At 39.8% G+C, this 20,106-nt stretch overlaps 1 protein-coding gene across 1 annotated transcript; it reads left to right on the forward strand.

Moving 5' to 3' along the window:
• Positions 1–539: 539 nt before the first annotated feature.
• LOC117609739 (uncharacterized) lies at positions 540–5,183 on the forward strand (the record flags this gene model as incomplete). Its single annotated transcript, XM_034336378.2, has 5 exons — positions 540–703; positions 2,440–2,520; positions 2,642–2,811; positions 2,897–2,971; positions 3,052–5,183. Coding segments are annotated over 5 exons (882 nt in total), but the record flags the coding sequence as incomplete, so codon positions are not given.
• Between the last annotated feature and the right edge of the window lie 14,923 nt (positions 5,184–20,106).

Raw genomic sequence — 20,106 nt, forward strand, 5'->3', positions numbered from 1 at the left:
GACAAGGATGACATTCGACGAGCCTGGAGTCGGAGTGAAATGGGGCTAAACAAGGACAGAAGTTACAGTGCGAGAGAGAGGCTCTTATGCAGCTTCCGGTTCGGTATGGAATCACGGTCTGCGTTCGCAGTTTCGTGCACCATCCTATAGGGCGGAGGGAGCCACCTTCGCCGTCCGAGGCTCGACGCAATTAATTATTTCGACAAGCGAGTTTTTAATTGTGCTGGTTATATATTTTACTCGTTGAAGAATGAACCGCCTCACTCCTCCGATTAAGCATTTATTTGAAAAAATTTCTTTTCTCCTGAAATACAAAGGTATTTCTCATGCGAATGAGACATAATGGCTGCGCGCTCGCGCGTGACCCGGTGGTAGGGGCACCTTCCCCTTTAGTGCTTTTTCACTAGACGAACGGACACTATGATTGATATTGTACAACTTAATCTAGCAACTAAAACTAACTAGCCTAACTTAAACTAGTTACTCCCAGAGAGCGCTTTGGGAGCGCACATAGGTGAACGCCACACTTTTGCTGCTGTTGTTTGAGCTGGGTGGACGTGTCATCTCGGGGTCCATTGTTGTTCCCTTTCCTGGGAGGGGTTGGGGGTCTGTCGCCGGCCTCGAAGCTCCTCTTAGGGTTGTCCGCTTCTGGGGTCCTTTCCGTCGCCTCCATCGGCCCGATACCGACGGGCTGGGAAAAGGGGTAAGGCGAGGGAATGGTTTTTCGGTGGGTTACGGGGTAGAGTGGGAGTTGGAAAAGCGCAGCCATTGTAACGGGGGGGGGGGGGGGGGGGGTACACGTGACACCACGTTACAACACCCCCCCGCCTTGACCGGAAACGGTGGTATATCAGTTTTCGGCGGGCTTATAATCACGGTCACACATTCGTCCATGCTGCGCGCTCTCATTCAGGGGGGGTCGCGGGTCTGAGTGACCCTCCTGTTGCCGTTTGGGAAACAAATTTTTGTGTATGAAGAACCTGCAATGAAACAGAATTAGTATCTGGCCAAAATGGAGGGAAAAAAAGGGGAAGAAAAAAAGAAGAGTTAATGACCCACGGGAATGGTCGAATTATAGTGAGTTCCCGGGGCCCTTCCTCTTTGGTGTGCTCCCTTCAATTACCAAAAATTTTCTTACCTTTGTTTTTACGGTTGTTGTACCTTAAATCTTTATGAGGATAAGGGGAAAGGAAATGGGTGGATTGAATTCTGTTGGGGGAAAGTGTGGGGAGGAAAGGGACAGAAAGAATTTACTAAAATGATGTATGAAAAAAAATGGCGTCTCGAAAGGATATTACTAAATTTAAACCAACTTTGTGCAAAGTTAAAATCACTGTAATGATTAATAAATGTGGAGGAGAAGAGAGGAGGAGAAAAGGAAAGAGAGGAAGTAGAAGAAAAAAAAGGCTTAAGGGAGGTTGCGGGTTTGGTTATTTTAAGGGACATTAGGGGTGGTGGGGGAATTCGGAGGGACATTAGGGGAGGGATTGGGGAGGTTTTGGGGCTCGGTTGTGGTGTGGGTGGGGTATACGGGGTCTCCATCAAGTGATGGGCCTTCCACCATCCATCGGATGGCGGCGACATAAGTTTCGGGGGGGCTCGGTGTGGGGATGTTGAGGGATGTAAGGGGAGTTCGGGAAGGGGCTGTCCTTTCTCTTGCCCTCCTGAGGGCAGCGGCTTCCCGCAATGCCCCCAGGTGTGGATCTCGGGGAGGTTTAAATTTCCGGATCGCCTCCCGAATGGCCTGTATTTGGGGTTTGTGGGAAGGGGGGTTTGTTGGGAGGGGTGATTGCTGGGAGGGGTGGGGAATTCTGGGGCTGATGGGGTCGGGGGAGGAGTGGGGGTCCCGGGGGGAGTCGCGTAGATGGACTCTTCTGAGTCCGGTTGCGCAACCATCTCCCTCGTAACTGGGAGTCGGCCTCTCCATAGCCGCGGCCTCCGCGGCGCCGGCCTCCTCCCTCGGGCCCTACTCCCCCGGCCTCTGCCTCCTCGGCGGGATGCAAACATCTGTTGGGGTATAAATAGGTCAATGGAACATTCCGGTGGGCGTTTGGTTAGGGGTGACTTTAATAGTGGTAGGTTATTGTTGTTTCTAGTTTATAAATCTCTTCACTTACCGCGCCAAATTTATATTTGATTGTTGTCCTTATAGACTTTGTCGGGGTTCGGGCGCCAAATTTGATTTAATTTTCATTAGTTTTAAATTTTGTTCGGGGCTGGGGGATTCGTTGGGACATTAAAGGGGGTATGATGGACTGGCCGTTAATTGTTGCGTTTAGTAAGGGTGTCAATGGGGATTTTTCTGGGTCGTCCTCGCCCTCAGCGAGGGGGTGGAGTGGGAGTGGGAGTGGAGTGGAGTGGGAGTGGGAATACATAGCCTATATTGTGGAAACTTCTTTGTCAGAATGCTCCAAAAAGCAAGAATTTATGGCATTTCAGGCCGTCAAAAACCGGGAATTTTCTGGGGAATCAAGGAGGGGAAGGAGTACATTTTTTTAGATTTCCTAAGAATGGAGACTTGTAAGTATTATAAAGTCATAATATGTGTGTAATAATATAAGAACTTAGGTACTATAGAAACATAAATCTTGGAACAATAACATACTTCAAGTATATATATTTATATCATTATGTTCTTTAGATGCAAGCTCTGGCTTCAGGCATGTGGTAAAGAAGATCTTCCTGCTTCGGAATTTGAACACTACCACAAGACCCACAGAATATGTAGTAAGCATTTCGAAAATAAAATGTACATGGGTCCTTCCAAATCCAGGTTATTACCAACAGCAGTTCCAAAGCAGATTGAGTCTGGTATGAATATTATAGAAGTATTAATTGTAGTAACCATTTAATTGTAGTAATTGAGTAATATATTGATGTCCTATTTTCATATCAGATACAAATATTCAAGAAGAGAGCAGTAATAATCCTGAGTTTGAGCCTCCAAAAATTCGTGTTGTATACATAGCAGGTAAAAATACATTTAAGTACATAATAAGTGTTTAATATATAAATACATAAGAATAAATAATTTAGATGTTTGTTCTTTAGCAATTGCAGGTCCATCTCATCAGGGAGACATTACATCAATCGGCTTTGATGTAAATGTTCAGACGTCAGCATCGATATCTGCAGGGACACCGAGGAAGCGTACGCTTGAGAATAAAATTTCTAATTTAGAACGCGAGAATTTAGAGTTAAAAGCGGAAGTGTTAGAACTTCGAAATAATCAGTCCAGTTTAAGTACATTTCAGGGTTTATGTAAAAAATTTTTATCCCCCAAAATAATTAATTTCGTTAATATGCAAGTTATTCAAAATAATAGAAATGTTCACGGTAGACGTTATACGGAAGATTTTATAAAGTTCGCGATATCATTGTATTTTGTTGGGCCAAAATGTTATCGGCAGTTCCGTCGACTAGGGTGTTACAGAGATATTTAGAAAAAGTACAATTTTCTGCAGGCTTTAATAATAATTTATTTGCTATTTTAAAATTAAAAGTAGAAAACATGCATGATTCAGATAAATATTACTCAATATGCGTTGACGAAATGTCATTAAAGTGTAACGTATATTACGATTACGGTTATGATTTAGTTATCGGGTTTGAAGGCGACGGCATTTTGCAAAATAGTATGTATTCCGGCAAATTATGTTACTCAGTCGCGGTCCTACCGTCGAAGAATATAGTCGTGTTTACGGTATCGCTCTCGAGTACCAAATATAACGGGTAAATTTAATAGTGTAAGTGTCACACGAGTGTTTCCGTGGACACACACGCACACTCAACGAAAATGCAGCCAATAAAAGATTGCCAAAGAAACGAAGCCTCTGAGTACAGGGATCCGTACTCCACTAACACCACCCGACAAAACCTTTCCCACCAAAGATCAAGCGGTAATCCTCCCAGCTATAGACGGTATCACTATTAAAGATTATGGCTGTGCAGTGGGAAAAATAATAGGCCCTAAAACATTTTCACTACCACCGACAAACTGAACTGTTTCGTATGTAAACAGGAGGGACATATTGCCAAGCAATGTCCCAGCAACTCTGAATCAAGCGAAAGTAACACAACAATAAACGATACCGCTACAACCAAAAACCAACTCTCACTAGCTCGCACACCTATTCGAATTACGCATTCATCAACGAAGAAACTACCTTGGAAACCAAACCAGTAGAGACAATCCTAACTCCATGCACACGTACCCAAATCACGGAACCGACAACAAGCAAAGAAATCGGAATGGAAATTGAACCAATAGAGACAAAACCAACCATAACTGGAATCAAAAGACCACTCTCATTGTCAGTGACTTCATTAGAAACCCCGCCTGAACCAACGGACTACGAGGACACGAATTTCAAAACACCGACACCATCTATCGCCACCAGAGTAAAAAACACAACCAGCAGCAAGAAAAGACTGATACGCCCCGTATCACCCGTCCCTGCACCTAAAAAATGCTTGAACCAGCAAAAGGCGAAATTGAAGGCCGCCAAAACAAATTCATCCTCAACTACCTTCAATTAAAAAGCTTCTTAGAAAACGCATTCGGAGCACCAAACCCAAAAATTGCTCTCGACTATACAGAAGATATACCTGGACTAATACAAATACTGACTACAATTTATCCCCTACTAAAAGAACGAAGTATAAAAAACAGAATCCATAGACTATGTAAAAAACTAACCAACAAACCAACCACCGATACCCCGACAAACTGGTCATCGATTTCCAAACAAACGAAATCAGCGATCTTATATCACAATTACCAAAACCATTTGTACTAGTCGGTGACTTTAACAGCCACAACAACCTATGGGGCTCCATTAAGTCTGACCACCGTGGATATAAAATAGGCTCGATATTAGAGAGCGATGACCTCACCCTTCTTAACACAAAGCAACACACACACTTTAACGTTGTAAATGGTACCTTTAGCTACATCGAGTTAACAATTAGTAGCACCAGTTACGCCCACAACCTTGAAAGGACTACTATAGACGACCTATGTGATAGCAACCACTTTCCAATCACTATATAACTAAAAAACATTCCAAACAAACATAATGTACACTCGTCTAGTCCAAGATGGAAATTTAATAAAGCTAATTGGGAGCTATACAAGAAGCAGATAATTACGTACATACAAGAGTCCAATATTTCGAACAAGATGAGCGAAATCGACACTGTGATTCGGTACCGAATCATTCTCCAATCTTATCATCAAAGCAGCTAATGAAGCCATCGAAATAACCTCCCCACCAAAGAACCACAATTCCGTTCCTTGGTGTAATGACCAATGCAAGGAAGCCGTGCGAAACTCAAAACAAGCCTTTAATCGTTACAAAAGATACAACTCGGAAGAAAATAAAATCCAATACAAAAGACTACGGGCAGTCGCCAGAAAAACTATTAAAGAAAGCAAAAGAAACAGCTGGACCAACTTTGTCTCAACCCTAACTACCAACATCAAGACCATAGAAAGGGTATAGCCGGAAAAGATGGTCAAAAGTGCCCCTAAATCAAATTCGACTTGCTATGAACCATTCGATAGGTGATTAAAAAAAACCAGTCTGTGCCAAGTTTCTACCCTGTATCTCATCTGGGGGGTAGTTACGGGTAAAAATGTAATTGCGAGGTTTTTGGACAATTTCTTCTATTCAATGACATTCGAAAATTCTGAAAAAAATCGGAGACATTTCTATTTGTGAGGCACATATTACAGAATTTTTTCAGATTTTTAGATTGAAAACTGAAGCCGTGAAAAATCAAAAACGACAAAAAATGCAGAAAAATGGCGATTTTGTATTGAAGCAGATGAGGTCCTACGATCATATTTTTTTTATAAGTGTATATTATTGATACTATTATTCTCAATCTTTTCGAGAATTTTTGGTCAGGTGCGCCATAGTTAAAAAAAATAAAAAACCGAGTTTTTCGCTGCGTCCGACTGCTAAGCCGCTGGAAACTTCTTTTCGTAGGTTCGAGTCCACTCAGACAATGTTTTTTTTTGGAAATACATTTTTTCAAACTTCTACCTACATGATAATTGTTAATATACTTGTTTACAAATGTTTCAATAATATTTTTTAAATATTTTTATATGTAATATACATAAATACCATTTTGAAGTACTTTCTATTCTACTGTTTCTCTTTTCATGTATTTTGTCAGTTACAGTATTGTTTAATATTTTTCATTATCTTTAACAATTCTGAATAAGTAGTTTGAAAAAACTGGATAAGTTTGAAATAATGTATTTCCAAAAAAAAGAGATTGAGTCTGAGCGGACTCCAACCTACGAAAAGAATTTTCCAGCGATTTAGCAGTCAGACGCTTTACCGCTGGACAACCGACACCGTTGAAAATACTTTTAATCTTTTGAAATATAACGGACGTAACGTACTTTCATCAATTAGGTTTATTTAGTTTAACTCCTATTCTATTCCTCTGCATGTAAAAACATTGAACAGTGTATATACCATGTATTTGTTAAATAACAGACGAAAATTTGTCGGATAAGTAACTCTAACACGCAAAAAACAGCGAAAAAATCGGTTTTTAATTTTTTCAACTATGACGCACCTCTCCAAAAAGTCTGAAAAAAATTGAGGATGATAGTAACAATAACATACACTTATAAAAAAAATATGATCGTAGGACCTCATCTCCTTCAGTACAAAATCGTCATTTTTCTGCATTTTTGAGGTTTTTGATTTTTCACGGCTTCAGTTTTTAATCTAAAAATCTGAAAAAATTCTGTAATATGTGCCTCACAAATAGAAATGTCTCTGATTTTTTTCAGAATTTTCGAATGTCATTAAATAGGTGAAATTGGCCAAAAACCTCGCAATTACATTTTTACCCGTAACTACCCCCCAGATGAGATACAGGGTAGAAACTTGGCACAGACTGGTTTTTTTTAATCACCTATCGAATGGTTTATAGCAAGTCGAATTTGGTTTGAGGGCACTTTTGACTATCTTATCCGGCTATACCCTCTGGAACAAAATAAATGCAATCAGAGATAACCGGAAGACCTGCCACACACAATTTATCACCAACAACCTCAACGATACTACGACTAATCCGCAAGAAATCGCAAACATCTTACCATCAACGTTCGCCGAAAACTCTAACTCCGCGAACTACTCCGCAGATTTTAGACAATACAAATTAGAGCAAGAGGGAAAAGAAATCACTGAAACCAACGACCTTAAGTTCGCATATCTCAACGCTCCTATCTCAGCAAGAGAGCTTAATGAAGTATTAAAAAACCTCAAAAGCACCAGCCCAGGACCTGACAACATTCCCAATGACCTGATCAAAAATTTGCCTACCATCGGTACTAAAACACTCCTGGATATATTCAATACTATATGGTTAAACAATACCTTCCCTAAAAAGTGGAACGAAGCCATTGTTGTCCCAATACCCAAACCTGGTAAGGACCCCACCAAACCCGACAGCTACAGACCTATCGCCCTAATCTGCAACATGTGCAAAATTCTTGAAAAAATTATCAATGCCCGGCTAAGATGGTTTCTAGAGCATAAAAAACTTATTGCGCCAAACCAATTTGGATTTCGAGTGGGACACTTTACTACGTCACACCTCGTCAGTATGGAAACCATCATCCGCGAAGCCTTTGCCAACAACCAACACGCCCCTGCAGTCAGTTTGGACATCGAAAAGGCCTACGATATGGTCTGGAGACACCAAATCCTAGTCAAACTCCAAAAGATGGGGATCGGCGGCAACATGTGGAACTTCGTCAAAAACTTCGTTTATAATAGAAGCATTCAAGTTCGCTACAGCGGCACCTTATAACAGAAAACTCCAATAGAAAATGGCGTGCCACAAGGCGTGGTACTTAGTGTCACACTATTTCTAATACTGAACCCCCGGTTATCACAAGAATATTTGCGGATGATATCGCAATCATATGTAAAGGGAAATCTCTCAACACCTCTCAACATACGATACAGTCGGCTCTTAACAAACTATACGACTGGTCTAAAAATAACGGTCTTAAATTCTCAGCCACCAAGACGGAATGTATCTTGTTTTCCAACCACCACGAAGCCCAGATGCCTGTGTTGAAACTTGGAATGAACTTACTACGATCTGTCACATGCACAAAACTCTTAGGAGTATTTTTTGACTCCAAGCTCACATGGAGTAACCACATCAACAATCTTGCTGATAACTGCGAGCAGAGAATCAAGATAATTAAATCCTTGGCACACAACAATTGGGGAGCAGATAAAACCGTCCTCTTGCAAGCTTACAAAGCGATCGTCCGGTCCAAAATAGACTATGCATCTGTAATATACAACTCTGCTAAACCGAACCTACTAAGAAAACTTGATGTAATCCACAATATGGGGATAAGAATAGTAAGAATTTCATACAAGCCCCATCGGAAGCATAATGATAGAAGCTGGCAAAACATCGTTGCAACATAGAAGAAAACTTCTAAGTATAAAATATGCCGCAAGGGCCTCAACATCTACAAATCCGATCATTTACGGTGACATTTTCTCAAGAAACCGGCATCAAGCAGAACACCAATCTGGTAAAATCACCTCCAGCCAAAGAATTAAAAGCTATCTAAGCGAATTTGAATTCAGTCTACCAGACATGGAAAAGACCAGGTTCCACAACGCCCCCCCCCCCCCCCCCCCCCCCCATGTACACTAAATGCACTCGGCCTCGACCTATCACTTGAAGCAAACAAAAAGAGGAGCTAACTATAGAGGAATGGAAAAGACGGTTTAACACCATCTGTGACAAATACCCTGATTTCATCCATATTTACACCGACGTGCGACGGCTCCAAAAACAAATTCGGAACAGGAGCTGCAATGGTCACCCAAAATGAGACAACTAAACTCGGCCTGAATCCTTTCAACAGCATCCTCACAGTCGAAACATACGCACTTCCCCTGGCACTCAATTTCATTGACAACTTTCTATATTCCAAATTCATAATCTTCTCGGACTCACTGTCCATCATCCTAAAAATTCAAAACACGAAGCAAACCGTGGAAATGTATATAGTAATCCAAGAAATTTACGATAGACTGGTCAAGGCTCGCAAAACAATAATTATAGCATAGATCCCCTCCCATGTAGACATCCACGGAAATGTCATGGCCGACCTCGAAGCGAAAATCGCATCCACCCTGCATATGGAGAGTCAATCCTTGCTTAACACTTCCGTGGACATTATCCAACACATTAAATCAGTGTGGAAGCAGGCTTGGAACCGCACGTGGAGAAATTACAAAGCAAGTGCACTCCATAAATCAATCGACAACTTTTATGATCTAACTACAAATCCAAACTTCAATAGGAAACAACAAGTGGCAATAACTCAAATCAGAATCGGGCATTCCAAATTATCACACTCACACCTTCTTAATAATAGTCACCCCAGTCTGTGCGATTCAGATGGTAAGGAATATAATAAATGTAAATTAATTTCCGATTCTAGTAACATGATTGGTGCAATTATATTTCACGTGTATGTTAGGTATGCATATGTGGTATAAATTTATAATCTGAAGCTTTTGTAAGATACAATCTGTATCGCATATTAATACGTAGATATGTACTAATATAATTTTTATTAATATTGTAAGCTTTAAATAACTGTATTAATGCCTACTATACATGGTAAACGCTAGATATCGTAATAGATATTAACCGCACATCCATATCTGGTATGACCGCGACCCGGCGTATGTGCACGATACATATTTAATTTTAAAATATGCAAAAATGTAAAAGGCAAACATAGCATATAATACATCAATAGATTCAGAAACAAATTTATGTTCTTTTTTGTTATTATGTAAATTATGATTACTTTTAAAATAATGTTATAAATACATTTTTTGTTATAAACAAATTATTTTTTACAAAATTTATGACCAGCTGTTATATGTTTATAGAAAACCATGAAACTTTTCCTTCGACAGTTTTCTTCTATCTATGATAGTTTCCGAGATAGCCTATTGTAGCCGAAACTTTAGGGGATCGTTTCACCCCCTAAATATGAAAACGGGCAAAAATAAAAAAATACGTGTACCTTATTTTTTGGTCCTTTAAAACATATCCAAAAATTAAAACAATCGGAGGCGGACACCTAAAAACCCTTCCTTGTGAGTTTCATTTAATATTATCCCATATTCCATTAATAGATTATTACAATTACCGTTACTAAAACTTTGGCAACCTTCTACTGTTGAAGACCGAGTATCATTCACCGAGTAAGTTTGATATACATATGTATGATCTAAGAAATTATTCTTATGTTAAAAAGTAAAAAATTTAATTGTTAATGTTATGATGCAGAATAGTCATTATAATGTGCTATAAAATCACAGCACAGTGTAGAAATCGGAAAGAAAAATACATAAGACGAACTATTTATAAGGTAAAATTCTTTAATGTTTTATTAAATTATTTTGAAAAATAACTTGAATTGTTTTGAATTTTAACATTCTTTTCATTTTTAATAAAAGATTTTAGATATATTAGTTACAAAATATCATTGCAAAAGTACTAACGCTGAACAAATGGCTCAGGTGCGTATATTTAAGATTTAAATAAAAGAATTTGTTAATAGTATAATTGGAATATTAATAGTATAGGCGTTTAGTGGAGGTGAGAGAGTTTCGTCTCCACGGACGCCTTGAGTTCGGGTCGGGGAGTGCTAGGTGACGGCGAGATTGAACAGTGCTCTTGCAAGCGCTCGCCCGGCATGCCGTTCAAATATACATATACAGTGTATCCCGTGTAATTGGAAACACTCAATTATTTTCTAAACTATTAAAGATACAAGAAATTGCTTTTGTGGTCATTGCATGGTAAGAGGGGGCAACATTTTGACGTAGACGAATTTTTTTTTGCATTGTTATTTTCAAAAATATAATGGTAAAGTTTGGTTTTTTAAATGGAACCGTATATTTTTCTTTCGATCATTTGATAGTGTTTTTGAAGTCGAATTCATTAAGCTTGCATGTATACACTTGATTTTCATTTGTTTTCGAGATATTGCGCTAATAAATTTGGAGATTTTTCACGGGAAAAATTCACTTCAATGGGAAATATCAGCAGGGGTCCTGTTCGCGCGTGAAGTGCCACGTGTTAAGCAGTACCGCTTGAAATGGATACCACGGGCGGCCAGCGGGACGACAGGTCGAAACTTTAAGCCTCGTACTGACTTGTGCATTTTGCCCAAACGAATGCTCTCGGCGAACGAACGTGAAATTTCTCCGGCTGTTCGCGCAAATCTTTCTACCTGGGGTACCGTAAACCTTTGTATCTGGGTTCTATGTAGAAAGGTTCTTTCTAGCGTAAACCAGTCGAAGTCAGAATTTCGACAGGAACAGATGTCACAATCGCCAGTGCAGCGTATATTATTATGAACACAATAATTAAAAGAAAAAGAAGAAGAGAAAATCAAGATAAACGATAGTGGATTAGTCAGATGTATAAAAATAGAGCAACCTCTAGTGGTGAAAAACTAGTTAGAGATTTACAGATAGAAGCTAGTGGACATTTTAAAAATTTTGGCGGATGTCATCGGAAGATTTTGAATTTTTAATAAACGCTATCGGTCCCAAAATTCAAAAAAACGACACCAGATTCAGAAAAGCTGTGACGGTGAAAGAACGCTTAGCTATAACGCTACGTTTTTTAGCAACGGGAGATTCATATACGAGTCTTCAGTATCTGTTTAAAGTATCCAAACAATTAATATCAAAAATTGTTCCGGATTTCGAAAATCAGTTTATGACGGTTCATCAGGCCATATCATAAACTGAGTTTTCCCGAAGGATAAATTCGACAGCGGTCGACTAACGGTACTTGGAATTTGTAACCGGCACAGTAAAATTGTTCGCACGAATATCCTTTGATGGACCAACAGCCGTTGGAAAGCGTTCGTTTGTGCCCAGGGCCTTCGCGAACACATAATGGGCCGTTTTAGGCGCACGAATGCTCTAGTGAGTACGAGGCTACAGCCGTCGGAAAGCGATCGTTCGTGCTCTAGGCCTTCGCGAACACATTAACGGGCCGTACTCACTTGCGCATTTTTGCCCGAACGAACGTTTTCGGCGCGCAAATGCTTAGGTCAGTACGAGGCTCTAGACGCGAACTGGACTCCTGCTGATATTTCCCACTGAAGTGAATTTTTCCCGTGAAAAATCTCCAAATTTGTCAATCAAGTGTATACATGCAAGTTTAATGAATTCGACTTCAAAAACATTATCAAATGATCGAAAGAAAAATATATAGTTCCACTTAAAAAACCAAACTTTGCCATTATATTTTTGAAAATAACAATGTGTTGCGTGAGCGGGCGTATAAAGGGTCTCCTCGTCACGCGGGGCCCGTCCGGGAGGTGCTGTCGCCACGCATTCTTCTTCGCGAACTAAATTCTTGGTGGTAGCGACGCGTACCGCGGAGCCATATTGAGTTTTGTTTCGTTACAAGCGACATCACGCTGCGCATCTCCTGTCTAAATTCGAGTGTTGTTGTGAAGTTTTGCGTCGGAATACATTCTCAAGCTTCTCCTCGTCACCTCGTTAATCGATTTCGGATTATTATTACCTCGGCACCGGTTTCCTCGCAAGGATAGCGGAAAAACGATTGCACGAAGGGGTTGAATTCGGGAAAATGGGGCACCCTCCGATCGAGCTGATTTTTTTACCATGGATAGCCCTTGAGATGGGGATTCCAACGGTAGTCATCCCATCTCTTAACTCCCACCCGTCGCCCTAGTAGAGGTCAAAAACTAAAATCGCTCAAAAAGTGGTTTCTGCACCGATCTCGGTGAGTACATAAAAAATATTTAAAAAAAAAAAATTGAAAAAAAATAAAAAAAATGGGGAAAAATTTGAAAAAAATGAAAAAAAATAAGTGAGAAAAAAAAGTTTTTTTCTTAATGTGCTCATAAACAAAACATATTCTGGGAATCTGTTTATATACAATACACCGCCGTTTCGTCTTGCCCCCCAACAGGTAAATAATTGCTACTACTACAATTAATTCTGCGTATACCTATGTGTCTGTGGTGACGTATGCGTCAACATACCATCGTCGATTTGTTTAAATGTAAACAAATTTAAATTTAACTTTAAACAAAAGCGTGGGCGGGGGCGGGGCGAAGCACCCCCTCCCCATTTATTATAACCTAACCAATAAAATAAAAAAATTTTTTAAAAATGAAAAAATGAAAGTGAGAAAAAAAATTTAAAAAAATTTTTTTTTTCTTGATGTGCTCACCAAGATCGGTGCAGAAACCACTTTTTGAGCGATTTTAGTTTTTGACCTCTACTGGGGCGACGGGTGGGAGTTAAGAGATGGGATGACTACCGTTGGAATCCCCATCTCAAGGGCTATCTATGGTTAAAAAATCAGCTCGATCGGAGGGTGCCCCATTTTCCCGAATCCAACCCACGAGGGAATTTCCTCGCCGTAGCCACGTGGCTTCGTACACGTAACGGACACCTCGTGTAACCGGGAAAGAGACCTTTAGAGCGACTTAGTGAATTCCTTTTGTTTTGGATGTCCTCGATTGTGTGTATAGACCGAACAGTACATTGTGAACACGAGTGACGTGTCCAAAACAGTTTATTGTACCCCTCGACCGCGCGGATCACCCCGCAAGGTGTAACGGCCGTCCTCGTGAATAGCAGATAGTTTCGTTTTAATAAACTGACGACTTTTTTTCGGACAACCTCGAGCATCGTTTTATTGTGTTTTTTTTGTGTATACACGGACCTCCCCGGCTTCCCTCGCCCTTCTCGAAACACAATGCAAAACAAAATTCGTCTACGTCTAAATATTGCCCCCTCTTACCATGCAATGACCACCAAAGCAATTTCTTGTATCTTTAATAGTTTAGGAAATAATTGAGAGTTTCCAGTTACGCGGGACACGCTGTATAAGTTCCGAATAGCGGTACGATAGATGTCTGGAGCAGGGATCGTCTGTTGTCAACCTCACTGACGAATCTGACAGACAATCCCGAGACGAAAAACGCCTTTCTCATAGTAATAAATTTAATATATTGTAGTTGCTGAAAATAAGTAGTAATATGTAGGTAAATTAGGTTACTGTCGCGGTGTCTCCACCTCTATTTCCCCTCTCTCAGGTGGGGCCCCCCGGCCGCGAGCGAGGACGATAGATTTAGACGGACATAGATCATCGACGATCATGTTGACGTGCATAGAGAGATAATTAAAATAAAGGAATTCTTCAAATCCTTTGCGAAAGTGTCGAGTTGATTATTGTAGCCGCACCCCCATCAGTCCGGTTTCCTTGGAAGAACAGTTTTTCCTGAGTAAATAAAGTTAATTGCCTACAAATATTATAATAGCAGCAGCCGGATTTCTCATAATAAAAGCAACTGTGGCTGCGATGCTATAGTGTAAAAAAGATGTATAATCTATGAAATTAGCGAATTTCCCATTTCCGATATACACTGCCGAAATATCCGGGAATTTCTTGAAAAAATAAGCACTGAACATCCGGATCATATAAAATACCATTTTTTAATGAGGTAGTCAAGTACCTGGCTAGTAAAGTAATTGAGACAATCGACATAAGGCGGATGCCACGTACCGCGCGACACATCGGTGGGGAGGAGGCCCCCTTCTGCGAGAAGAACAACGCGCGACGAGCTCAGTTTGCGAACAATAATCGATAAGATTATACATGTATGTACAATTATCTCTATTAAATCATTATACTACAAAACTGTTGTAACAGTATGTTTCTATTATTTTAAATATTAAGTTTACTTTATGTTTCTTTATACCATTAGCAGGATGACGATTTGAAAAGATTTATTATCACAATGTCAGAAGCGATTATAGAAAAAATATTAATCGGAGTGGATATTTCGAGAGAACAAGAACAAATACAGAGTGGTCCTCTCGCTAGTGGACTCAAAGGAAGTGCCGCCACAATGTACATAGTATGAATGGACCCAAGCCGTTTTCGCGACGGGGCCGGGGGTGCATACTGTAGCTGGGCTCGTGAAAAGGTTTCGATGACAGAAAGGGGCTTGGGCCCATTCATACTGGTGTGGCGGCACTTCCTTTGAGTCCACTAGCGAGAGGATCATCCTGTAGATAAATGCCTTAAAATTCTAAGTAGATATATTTTGTAGATATATTTTGAATAAAATATTATTATACCATAAAATAATTTTCAACAAAAAACAAATCCGACTTCGAAACGCACTAAAAAGTGTCAAATAATTTCTATTCCATTTATGCCAATATTTCATAGCTATTAATAATATCTACTTAATCGTTAAATAGGATACCAAATACATTTCAGAGTTTTCGGAGGCGGCGCAAAATTAAAAACTTTTCTTCTACGAGGAAGATCCTAGTTCAGGCGTCGGCAACCTATGACTAATGACCCATTTGATAATTTCAGGTAAATAATATTCAACGGGAATCAACATGCCCATTGCGTATTAACTATACTGCAGTTCACGAGAGACCGTACTTAAGGGCACAGACTCCTTGTGCCATGACCTGTATGCGTGCACTCACACAATCAACGGAAAGCATGCACGTATACGCCATGCGCGAGAGAGACACTCGATTTCGTAGATTCCATTTTTCGTCTCGATAATTGCATAAATGAAATTTTCGCGGGTACAGCACACACGAGTAGACTTCGCTACAGGTCGGTCTGGTCCGCTTGAACGCTAATAAACATCATACGTTGAGAAAAATGGAATTTTGGAAACTGTACGATTGAGACAGACGCTGTTGTAAGCAAACAACATGGCTGCCGAATGCTGCGTTCGGCTACATTTTAGCGAATATTGGACGATTTAATCGTTTTTTCACTGATAACAGAGCAGACCAACTTCCCTTGAACTAGCACAATATCACTGAAATTCGATTTTTCACAATTTATCACTTCTGGAAGACGTAAAATGGAATCTACGATTTGCACGCATCAGACGTCAAATAGACATAAGAATAGTTCAGTGATTCTCCGTCAGAGGCATTGATGGTATATTTGACCACGTTATCATCAGGGTCGATAAAAACACAGATCAGTCGATAAATATAAATTCTAATTTGACACCACAAATGGCTACGCGAATATAGCCACAAGTATGGCATAGTTGCCGCAACGTATTAAGACTTCTGTCACGCTGTTGCCACATCTGTTACAATTGCAACAGGCTCGAGCCGATTTTGATTCCTGCCAGACATAGAAAAGAATAGGGCGCTCGAGAGAGAAAGAGGTTCGAGAATGAAACAATACATGTACTAATGTGTGCAACCATCAAACTTTTTTGTTCATATTTATAATCATGTTTTTTTCATCAATTAAATTACAGATAGAATACTTGAAATGGTATGCCAGAAAAATGAATTATAAAACTTGCACCATATACAGTGAAAACTCGATAAATGTACATAATTATTGCCGGTCCACTCCGCAACTATTATGGAATAGGAGAATCATTTTTCAAATTTGATTGCCTAGTCAGTAAACACTGATTAGAAAGAGTCAGTAGCTGAAGACGAAAGAGGGACTAAAACCGGGATTTATTGCCTTCATTTAAATGCCCCGTGTCAATGTGACCATACTAATGCACAGAATAAAGTTTTTTATTTTGTACTTTTTGTTAATAAAAATTTTACTATCATGTGGAGAAGATTTTTCTGATTAAAATGAAGCTAAACACAATATAAATCGGTCAACATTTAATAGCATAATATTGGGTTAAATGTTGTGCTTGTGAGTCTTTCTCTCTTTGTTTATCCTTCTTGCGCTATCCTTTTCTATGTTCGGAAACATCAAAGAACGGCGGATTCGTGGTGCTGGTAGGGGTAGAATGAATGAAATAATACACATAACGTAAGTACGCGGCCATAAGACTTATAGGAATGAAAACTACCTGACATAATAATTTCAAGAAGGGAATAAGAAATAAAGAAATGAATAATGAATTTTAATATAATTCTGTCACACTTAGACTGGGACATCCTGTATATGCAGGTACAATTATATTAAAATTCATTATTATATTTCAAATGAAAAAGATTTCAATAACACGTGGCTGGAGTGGCTGTCATGGGAATCGACGATGTAGACGGCGCGGAGAAAGAAGAGGCATTGTTTATATTTATTGATTATATTTCAATCGATAAATATTGTATATTATAGATCAATTTACATGTCTTTATTTTTCATTCCTTTCCTGAAATTATTAATGCCATATAGTTTTTATTCCTATAAGTCTTATAGTCGCGTACGTTATGTGTATTACAGAGTCTCATCGAATCTGTCGTAGCGTGTGACTATATTTACGCCGATCGGCCCTACGTTGTTTCATTCATGATACTCCTTCTCTTTCTCTCGCGCTGTCCTTTTCTATGTCCGCCAGGAATCAAAATCTCGCTCGGCTCGAGCAAATTCATTTTGCTAGATGGTCACAGATGCGGCAACACCGCGATAGAACTCTTAAATGATGTGACTTGGCAACTATGCCGCCTCACTTTCGTTTCTTATTCTGCATAATGACGTTAGATGTCACACCGTCAAATGTCGAATTTCTCAATTATGTGTTTTCACGATTACCCGATTCTTTCCAATGGCGCTTACATCGATTCGGAGGAGGCCTCGAAGGAGTCTGTGCCCTTAAGGGGGTAGACACGGCACGTGACCTCTCCGATTTGGGACGTCGGTATTACAGCAGTTTTTTCGTTGGGCCTGGTGGAGCCACTTGTGTGGTCTGGTATGAACTTGAAAGGTTTAATTCTCAGCTAGCGTGTGCGCAACACGATCTAGGAGGGCAACAGCGCCTCAAGTATTTTTACAAACACATTCAAACGTTCATCTCGCCAGAGGCATCGCGACGATACGCCTGAAGAATGAAAGCGAAACATTGGTGCGTGTTCAGAGTGAGATGTACGGTGATCGTGCTATCCTTCTTTCAACCCAAATGATGGAATTGTCCCGCTCCGATAAATTCTGACTGACTGAACGCGTGGATTTTATATAGCGCACCGTAGCACCCCTCGCTGCTGAAAAATATATGCCTACTCTGAAGAACCGAAGGAACGTGCAATCTGAGAAATTTGTTAGAAAAAGTTATTAGCTTCTTTAAATAAATGTTTTTTAATTCATAAAAGCATACAGCGTGCGTCACGCAATTGGGACGAGTTATATCTTGAATTTGGTAAGAGATAGGAAAAAGCTGTTCATGTAAAAGTTCAATGGTATGATAATGTTTATTTTTCTATGACTTCATTTTCTTCGTGAATGCAACGATGCACTAAAAAAAATGCATATCCACTTTTTATTTAAATGGAATTGCATTTTTTATTTTGCTTGTCTCAACTCCTTGAAACATTCTGCATAAAAAAGTACTATGGTATTATTAGAACTAATAAATGGAGGGACCTCGCGTCTACATATACAGTAAAAGCTGAATATATGCAACAGAGATTGGGAACCAGACGTTGCATACATCCAGCGGTGTCTACCCCCTTAAGGGGGTAGACACGGGTAATGCAGCGAGGTGACATTACCGGCAAATATGGGCCTATTAATGGGTTTACGGGAATCGGTTATTTGTCCTTATATGAGAACACATAGGGCTGGGTGAGGGCTCATTCGAAAGAGGAAGGTACAATGCAGGGCGGTCAACTCATGGTTTAACGAGATTATGTCCATATTTAATAATATCAGTGTCGAAAGTAGAAGAAAAAATCGACAAAATGCAGTTGCGAAATCGAAGCATTTTTAGGACACTAAAAGAGTTTTGTAACTCAAACGGTGAGTTGACCGCCCTGCATTGAACCTTCCTCTTTCGAATGAGCCCTTATTCAGCTCAAGATCTTCTCATATAAGGACGAATAACCGATTCCCGTAAAAGCATTCCCAAAGACGAGTTCCGCCATTATCTGGATACTACAGAGCAAGTCACGTGACAAATTTAGTTTAGCTAGTAGTTATAAGGTGGCGTCTAAGTAGAAAGGCTGCCGAGTTGGAATCGTAGTCAGAATCAAGCGTTAGCTTGATTACGTCACTCGAACTGTGCTGCGAAGGCAAGCGAAAAAGGCAACATCGCCCGAACGCTGAGAGAGACGCACTACAGTCATGCTGTCCTTCTCACATTCTGAATGTTGAGATTGTCCCCTTTCGCTAAGATTTGACTGCCGCCCGCCTGGATTTTCCACAGCGCCCCATAACAAACCTCGCCCCATTCAAACTATATCGTGTTTGGTATGATTTTAATCAGAAAAATTTTACCAATGCGCTAGTAAAAGTTTCAGTAAAAAAAAGTCAAAAATAAAAAAGTTTTATAATTGAATTAGTATTAGTCACACCGATACGTTTCGGCTCTTTCCTTTGATCATTAGACCGCTCTCTCTCTCCTCCACTGTCTGTCCCTTTCTACGTTCACGCTTGGCTGGTCGTCGCATCTAATTCGAGATTTGACATCTCGGCTGAATATATGCGAGGTCCCTCCATTTATTAGTTCTAATAGTACCATACTTAGTACTTTTTTATGCAGAATGTTTCAAGGAGTTGACACAAGTAAAAATTGATGCAATTCCATTTAAATAAAAAGTGGATTTGCATTTTTGAGTGCATCGTTACATTCACGGAGAAGATGAAATCACAGAAAAATAGACATTATCATACCATTGAACTTTTACATAAACAGCTTTTTCCTATCTCTTATCAAATTCAAGATATAACCCGTCAGAAATTGCATGACGTATCCTGTATATTTTTATTAATTAAGAAACATTTATTTAAAGAAGTTAATAACTTTTTTTTAAAAGTTTCTCAGATTGCACGTTCCTTCGGTTCTTCAGAGTAGGCATATATTTTTCAGCAGCGAGGGGTGCTACGGTGCGCTATATAAAATCCACGCGTTCAGTCAGTCAGAATTTATCGGAGCGGGACAATTCTATCATTTAGGTTGAAAGAAGGAGAGCATGATCACCCTACATCTCACTCTAACCACGCGCCAATGTTTCGCTTTCGTTCTTCAGGCGGATCGTCGCGATGCCTCTGGCGAGA

Source organism: Osmia lignaria, chromosome 7 (genome assembly GCF_051020975.1).
Source record: "Osmia lignaria lignaria isolate PbOS001 chromosome 7, iyOsmLign1, whole genome shotgun sequence".
NCBI lineage: Eukaryota > Metazoa > Arthropoda > Insecta > Hymenoptera > Megachilidae > Osmia > Osmia lignaria.